We start from the raw sequence: 8,840 nt of genomic DNA on the forward strand, positions 1-8,840 counted from the left end.
TCCAGTCCCCTGCACCCACTGCTATAATCCCCCAATCTTGGCCATACATTCACCCAACATTCACTAGTGATCACTATCAGCAATTCCAAAGAAAAAAATACTTTTAGGATTCCCCGCCTCAAATGGTTCTCATTGGTTGTCCGCAGCTACAGTGCTCCCTCTGGCGGTCGCTTTTAGTATAGCAGTGCACCTTGATATTATTCCCCTCTGATTGGTTCCTGTCAAGCTCTCTGCTCCCTCTGGCGGCCGCTCCTAGTATTGCAGTGACAATGACGGAATTTCGCTCCCCCGGATTTTGATTGGCTCCTGCCTCCTCTAGCGGCAGGTCCGGGAGGCGCACCGACAATGAAGAGATTCTCCTCCCCCAGGTTCTGATTGGTTCTTCTCATGCTCTCGGCTCCCTCTAGCGGCAGGTCCGGGAGGTGCACTGACAATGAAGAGATTCTCCTCCCCGAGGTTCTGATTGGTTCCTCCCATGCTCTCGGCTCCCTCTAGCGGCAGGTCTGGGCGGTGCAGCGCCGTGTGAGGCGCGGAGGGATATACGTCACTCTTAGCTCCGGCTATTCGTCCACCGGCTCCCACTCTCTGGACACCGGTCAGGCCTTGGGCCCTCCTATACCCCGACTTCTCCACTACTGGGCCCACCGCTGCCCTCCTCCTGTCACGGCTGCGCACTGAGTTCACCTAGGCGGAGGAGGACAGTTCCGGCAGCTTCTGACCCGACTTCCGGCCCTATACTTGGAACAAAACAAACCGGTGTTCTCTGCCTGGTGCTGGGGAGAACGGGCTTGAAGTGTCGCCCGGGAGTGTGGGGAGACCGGATATACCTGGGCCGGCGCATCAGGGCCCCAATTGTTTCTCATTCAGAGGCCTGATCACCTGGGAAGATCCCAAAGTGCTGCATTACTTGGATGAATCTTGGAATAATCCATTACCCGTGTGGGGGGTTATCTGTTACCTGGAGACATCTTGGAACGATCCATTACCTACAGAAATCTGGGGGTGCTGTATTACCTGGAGGGGTCTGAGTAGGGATGCATGGCCTAGGTGGGGTGGTTTTATTTTTTGGAAAGATCTAAGGAGTGATTTGCTACCTGGTAAGATCACAGGAGTGATCTAGTACCCAGACATCCCTTGGTGATTCATTACCTGGAGGTGATCTATTATCTGGAGTTGATCCAGGCTGGGGATGATCTATTGCTTGGAGAAATATTTGGGGCCAGGTGATCCACTATATGAAGAGATCTGGTGAATGTTATGAATTCTCTGCAGTGATCTGGGGTGTGATCTTTTGGGTTTGCATCATTACCTGGACAGATCTGATCTGATCCGTGTATGGATTCTGGATTGCGACACCTACAGGGTGGACCCATTATTACACAATCGGTGGCACAGCCAGGGGGTATCCAGGGACGGAATCTACTGCTTCATTAAGGATTCTGCAAGTGCCTTGTAAATGTTTAAAAGTTGGGGTGTTGTTTGAGATCAGATATTACCCCCTCCCTGGAATATGACCGGCCGATGAACAAAGGGCTTTGTACTGCCAAGAAATGCGGAGGGTCCCGTTGTGACGGGGCCACAGGCCTCTCTCCGTCTGCTGGCACTTCACACGTCAAGCATTTTACTGCTCTGTACATGTAACTCTATGCTAAGGGATTAACCCTCGGGATGGCTACGTATAATGAATTTGTGCCCCCTCCGGAGTGCCCAGTCTTTGAGCCAACCTGGGAAGAATTCTCCGACCCCCTCAGTTTCATCGGGCGCATTCGTCCTATTGCTGAAAGAACTGGAATATGCAAAATTAGGCCGCCCAAGGTAAGCATGCTCTGCACACAAGGATGTTCTGATACAGAAGGATTATTTGCATGCAGGTGGCAATAAAATGCTGCCATCTGCAAGCAAACACCTGTGTAAGAAGCCTCAGGTGGAATCCTTCAGTATCTAATATTTCTGGGGGAATGAAAGCATCATCAAAATCAAAGCAAAAAAAAAATTATTTTGTGTTCCGTATGAAAATGTCACCAGGTTCTCAACAAACAAACAAGGTAAAATTTTGGATTGAAAATGACAATGTTCATCATGACACATAGTGAGGGTGATGGCAATGAAAAACTGACAGGGGATCTAACCCTTTCACACCCCAACCAAAGCAAAATAAAAACGTTTTATTTCAGAAATAGCAGGTTGTCTGGCTTCAGTACGTTAGTTTACTGACCCCCAGATAAGTGTCCTGTAAGAATCCCTTCTCTTCATACTAGGTGCAGGTCAATGAGTTGGAACACACAGAAGATAATACATCAATTCTCAAAAATAGAGATCATCTGATATTATTGTTATTAATAATAATAATAATAATAAACAGGATTTATATAGCGCCAAAATATTACGCAGCGCTGTACATTAAATAGGAGTTGTAAATGACAGACAGATACAGACAGTGACACAGGAGGAGAGGACCCTGCCCCGAAGAGCTTACAATCTAGGAGCATGCCTGGTATGACAGGTATGCTCATAAAAAAACAAATTAACAAAATTCTGGTCACTTTTTGTCTGGGGGAAAAAAAACTTCTCGAATGGCAGAATATTGTACGTGTGTGTGCAGTGTTTTGCAATTTCCAATAGAATGATTGCAGAATGGAATTTGAGTGCAAAATTGGTAATGAGCCTTCTCTAGTGTCTCAGGCCTAGGAGGGCTTATTAAAAAAATAAAGAATTATTATTAATAAACTGTATTTATGTAGTGCCAACATATTACGCAGCTTTTCACATTGAATAGGGCTGTTACTTTTTTCAATGTCATTTAAAATGCATACAAAAAGAAGTTAACTTCTTTATAAATGAGCCCCTAAGGGACCCATTCAGGTCATGGGTACTCGCTGCAGTGGCCAGCAACTGAGCTCAGACTGGAAGAGGAGAAGCGCAAGGAGGCAATTAGTTGTGTTGCAGCACTCCTATGCTAACAAGAAAAACACAAGCAGGTAATAGAGAGATGGGTACATCAGTGCTCTGCTTGTCCTTTCACTGTTTGTTAGGAGAGGGACAAGACTTAAAGTGGACCTATCATGACATTTTTTTTAACATATACCTATATATAGAGGAGAGGTTCTCTCCTCTCTTCAACCTTTACTGCCCCAGTGGTAAGGACTAAGGGGGTAACCAGCAGCCTTCTGGGATACTGGCATCACATATCCCAGGAGGCTGTGGGCTGTTCCTTCTGCACATGTCCAAGAGGGGCCACTGCGCCATCAAGGGGCTTTCCTGTAATATAAAGAAGAAAATAAATGTGCAGTGAGATTGCCACATTTTTTTATATTTTGGAGGAAGACTTATTTCTTGATCACACACACCTGCGCAGTGTGTGAACGGGTGACATGAAGAAGAACCCAGAAGATAGACAATGGTGGCGCTGGAGGGATGGACGAGCACTGCAAAGAATCTTGAACTGCAGTAGAAAAAGTTTGAGTCTCCTTTCCTGCTAGACATTTTTAAAAGCTTTATATAAAGTTTGCTGCAAGTTTTGCTTGTTACAAGCTGAAGCCTGTGTGCAAAATAACCTATTGTTCTCCTTTGTCTGAATAATTGAAAACTGTAGGCTGGCTATGTGGGTAAAATGTTGTGATCTTAGCAGGGATGCTAACTAGACTCTGGCTACGAATCATAAAAATCCAAATGTAAAAAAAAAAATTGGAAAGCAAGATCAAAAATTTGTTTCAGACATCTATTTTAAAAGAAGTCCTTAATTAGAGAATCCTTCCCTGCTGTGCTAATTATTATGTATTATTATCATCCAGTATTTATATAGCACCAACATATTATGTAGCGCTGTACAAAGTCCACAGTCGTGTCACTAACTGTCCCTCAAAAGAGCTCACAATCTAATGTCCCTACCATTGTCATATGTCATTAATACTGTCTAAGGTCAATTTTGGGGGGAAGACAATTAACCTAACTGCATGTTTATGGAATGTGGGAGGAAACTGGAGTACCCAGAGGAAACCCCCGCAAACACAGGGAGTACCTGCAAACTCCATGCAGATAATGTCCTGGTCGAGATTTGAACTTGCGACCTAGCGCTGCAAAGGCCAGACTGCTAACCCCTGAGCCACGTGCTGCCCCAAATCTGTAGCTTGATCATTGGTTCAAATTGGGCAATCTACAGATTACACCACCCTGGCAGCACAGCCTCTCTCTATATTGGAGCTCCAAGCATCCTTAGATGTATTGTGCTTGAGTCACAAATGCTTATTGAATCAATACATTGTGACTCAAGCAATCTTACACATGTAAGGTGTGCTGCATGCATGCACCATGACGTGCAGGTGGTTCACATTTGTCTGTGTGTATTTTGGGACACCCCCACAAACTGCACTTAGTTATCACTTGAATCATAATAGTCAATCCTGTTTAGTAGTGTAAGTGCTAGGAAAGCCTTTACTGTTTATCTATATACCTGCTGTACACTACAGGCAACAAGTATGGCTCCACCACCCCGGGATGTGTAGGGATTGCCTTAACCACATGAGTTGGGTGGAGCTGTATACAGATTGCTGGGGGGAGAATAACATTGAGACGACAGGGCCTTGTTATATAGTTAAACATAACCATTCTTCTGCTAAACCTGACAAATTAAATCCCCTCCAGATGCCTTAAGAATTAAAAAAATGGCTACTTGTCAGCATCCTGAATAGGTTTCAAGCAAACTGTGGCCGTCTCTGTGTCCAGAGCAATTTCCTCATCGTTTACACATGGCCTGCTTTTCATAGCAAATCTCTATTTACAGTCTTGAACCCTATTCAGAGGAATTATTAAAGAGAATTTTATTTTCAGTGAGCAGACGTTTAGAGTCAATATTGTATCATATTTAGAATTGCTGAGATTGCCATGTAGAGGGTGTATTGTTTTTTGTTCAGCTGGGTCAGACTGAAATCCTGTACAGACGTTGGATTTCTGTAGCTGGATCTTTGTGATGTTTCTAGTGATAGGAGAATGAACGAACACTGCACACACAGCAGTTCTGTTTTATGGAGAGGGGAGCGAGTGGCACCCTGCTATATTGTCCTCTATAGAAAATTATCTTGGTTGTTCATTAATTCACCATGACAGAATGATAAGACATCAGGGGACAGTTTTACACTTGCTAGATTTTAGTCCATGATAATTATGACTGTTAGTCTCAGATGGCAATAATCTATCAGGTGTATGTAGCTTTAAAGCAGAACTAACCCCAATGATACTCACCTGTCCCTGCTCTGATGTGGGCACCACCACCTTCTTCCCTATCCTGATCTCAGGCTGTTTTGATTGGCCAGTTTAGAATGAAGTAACTTCCGCACAGGCACTCAGAAGTTCGTTCATTCCCATCATGTGCAAGGTAAGCCGGTATTGCTGGGTGCACCTGACATGCACATCGAAACTTGACAACTGGATGGCGATTAGGCAGGTAAGTACACAGTGTTCTCCCAGCCCCTTTTAGCTGGGCGCATCACCCGGCACTTTTCAGTAACCACCCAGCTGTTTTTTGGTAGTTACTGAAGAGTTGGGTCACAATACAGGGTCTGTCACTCGCCTACAATTTTTTCCCAGCTTTCTGGGCTGAACACTGGTACAGTTATTGCAGAAGGGGACATCGCCTGTCCCTTTTCCAATAAACACCTGCCTGATCACCAAAGTGGGACTTTTCATGCAGTAAAGCTCAATTGCTGCAGTGCACAACTAAGCAGAAACCCAGCCCATGAATTTAGTGCTCAACCCAGAAATTATTTTAAGCTGGGTGTGAAGAAGCTGTAGGCAGGTCGCAGCACCTGTATTGTGACCCAACTCTCCTGTAATCACCCAAAAACAGCCGGGTGGTTGCCAAAAAGTCCCGGCCAGTGCTCCCAGCTAAAAGGGTCTGGGGAGAACACTGTACTGTACCTTCCATTCAGCAATGATGGCAGAGAAGATCACAACACTGAGATCAATTTGAAGACTATCTTGGGTACTTTTTAGGCACCACAAAGTACATGTACATTTTTTTCACTTAAAGAGTGAGGGCCATCTCACATCTGTACGTTGCAGAAATTCAGGTGTTACCACACTTTATGTGCATTGCAGTGTCATTCATTGTCAGAGGCACTCCAGCGTATTAACCATTGCAGATGAGTTGACACACACAACAATGCATGGTAAAAAATTACACACACACACGTGTTCACATTCTTGTAAAAATCAAGCCTATTTATTTTTTGGAGCTTGAAAGGGACATCATATGATAGAATAGCTTGGCCTGCTTTCTAATGTATTTGTGTGTAAACTGAAGAACAGACCATTATTTCATATTCTGTTTCTAACAAAAAATGTTCTGTCTCTGCATCTGCTGGTGTTGTGAATACATAAAGCTTTCCTTTGGCATAAATAGGGACTTTGAGAATTAGTACTGCTTGTGTTCCTTTTTTTTTTCATTTTTTCCTTTTAAATCAAAATAGGGAAAGACAAATGATAAATTCTTTGACGTTGGACTTTCCCTAAATAATCATAGACCATTTTTTTTCTGCTGTTTTTCATCTGCAGCTTCAAATGACTTTTTGACTGAATTTGAATGAATTTTTAACTTATATTTTTCATGGCCAAATGATCATTTAGTAAATGGTTTTAGCAATGTATCATTCAGGGCTGAAACTCCCATAGCCTTTCCTACAATAAGTGACAATGGTGCCAGTGTAGAGACTTGCTGTGTAATAAACAGAGCCAGGCTGAGAGGACAGCTGCCGATCATCAGAAGACGTCTCTGCCCTCAATAGTGCCAATACTCTGTAATAGTGGACACATGAAAATATATTTAGAATAAATAATTAATGTGGATATTACCATATTATATACTTTAGAAATTTATCATGTTTAGGATTCTTTTACAAATGAAGTTTGTGTTCTGTTATTTAGATGCAAATTTTATTTGGCAATATACTTCCTTTAAATGCTTTTTACAACTGTCTTCTTGTACTGTGTTTCAGGACTGGCAGCCACCATTCGCTTGTGATGTCAAGAGTTTCAGCTTTACCCCTCGAGTGCAGCGGCTGAATGAGCTAGAGGTATGGTACTCATCAGAGTCTAAGGCTGCGTATACACAATTGTTGCTGTCATTGTTGTTGGGAAGATTTTTTTAGGATCCTTTCCAACGGCAAAAGACTGAACTATGCATGAATGCCGTTCTGTTCTATAGAGAGAGGAGAGGGAAAATCGACTGAGCGGCACCCCACTGAGCTCTCTTACCTTCACTTTCATTACGATCGTTCGTTGTCTGTAAATCCGCCAGGGTGGTCGACCAGATGAGTAACGCTGTACACACCAGATTCTCGTCCGATATCAACCCTAAGGCAGTTATTGAACAAGAATCATCTGTCGTGTGCATGTAGCCTAAAGGTGGAATATTGTAAGAGAGCAATACCTGGTTTGTGACCAGTGTTCCCACACTACTGATTTGCATATTTCAAGCAGGACACAGCATGCTTCAAACAATTCATTTTAATTGAAAAGTAACTTCTCATTGTGTGCATTAAAATCTGCAGCAATTCATATGGCACCCATCTTATTTCTTGTTTGAAGGAGGTTCAGAGTAATCCAACCCTTTCTTTTCTAGCCTTATTGTCCACGACCTTCTCCTTTTAATTCATTAGATTATAATTCTTTCAATCATAGAGGCTTGAAGGTGTTTTCTTGAAAGAGAGGTGGAGGCAGCATGCAAATCCAGTTTGCCTGTAGATCCACTCCTCCAGGCTAGCATCAACCCATCAAGACATTTTGATATTTTCATGACTTCTCTCGGGAGGAGAAGGGCGCTTTAGAGAAATATTAAGCCATGGTGCTGTTATGTTTTTTTTAGAAAGCTATGTATATCACCCCTCTGGCTTCCCCCATCAGCCATGATCTCCTGTATTGCATAGAGATGCAGTGTTTATATCATTGGATCATATGTACCAAGATGAAAAGATTTTAATAATAAAATATTGTCGTGTGTACTAAGACGTACACACATCAGATGATTCTCGTCCAATAATCGCTTTGATAATCTGGTGTGTGTACAGCGCCCGTCGTTCATGGATCCATCCTGGCAGGTCCACAAATAATCGTATTAGAAGTGTAGGGGAGAGAGTGCAGCGGGGTGTCGCTCCCTCGCTCTCCCCTCTCCATAGAGCAGAACGGGGCTGTATGTCTTTTTTGTTAAAAAGGATTGTGTGTTCGACAATTATTTGACATGTGTATGTAGCCTAAAGATCTCAAACTTCATCTTTAAAAGTTTTAAATCCATTTGATCTATATTTTACTGTTCTACTAATTTTATTTTTATATCACTTACTATGTAAATGAGTAAAATTGTGTATTGCTTGCTAGGCAATAACCCGTGTAAAGCTTGACTTTTTGGATCAGCTGGCAAAGTTCTGGGAGTTACAAGGCTCTTCATTAAGAATCCCTGTGGTGGATCGCAAGCTCTTAGATGTTTACACGCTAAGTAAGGTATGATTTTTACTTAAAAATATAAACCTCACTTCAGAAATGGATGTTGGGGATCGGATAATGTGACCTTAGGGATGCAAGTGATTTTTACTCGTGTTGCATTGCGCAAAAAAAATTTGGTGTCGAGAATATTCAGCTGAACGATACTGCCTTAAAACCCTAATTGGCAAACAAGGGTAAAACTTTACTTTTTTATTGTAATGTTTCCTGGTTAGCGTCAACATTGCATTTTCAAACTTTTAAGATATTTGTTTGGACAAAGCAGCGCACTCATGGTGGACAAAGCAGCGCACTCACTCATGGTGGACAAAGCAGCGCACTCACTCATGGTGGACAAAGCAGCGCACTCA

General features: G+C 42.9%; 1 protein-coding gene across 2 annotated transcripts in view; it reads left to right on the forward strand.

Annotated features, from left to right (window-relative positions):
- Positions 1–532: 532 nt before the first annotated feature.
- The window catches only part of KDM5A (lysine demethylase 5A), a 34,364-nt gene continuing 26,056 nt past the window's right edge, over positions 533–8,840 (forward strand). Inside the window, exons 1-3 of one of the 2 annotated variants that reach the window (XM_072400079.1) lie at positions 533–1,815; positions 6,990–7,067; positions 8,368–8,490. In XM_072400079.1, coding sequence (XP_072256180.1) covers positions 1,669–1,815; positions 6,990–7,067; positions 8,368–8,490 — 348 coding nt within the window. In that variant the 5' untranslated portion in view covers positions 533–1,668. The remainder of the gene's footprint in view (positions 1,816–6,989; positions 7,068–8,367; positions 8,491–8,840) is intronic. The other variant, XM_072400078.1, reaches the window with a different exon arrangement.

Source organism: Pyxicephalus adspersus, chromosome 2 (assembly GCF_032062135.1).
Source record: "Pyxicephalus adspersus chromosome 2, UCB_Pads_2.0, whole genome shotgun sequence".
Taxonomy (NCBI): Eukaryota; Metazoa; Chordata; class Amphibia; order Anura; family Pyxicephalidae; genus Pyxicephalus; species Pyxicephalus adspersus.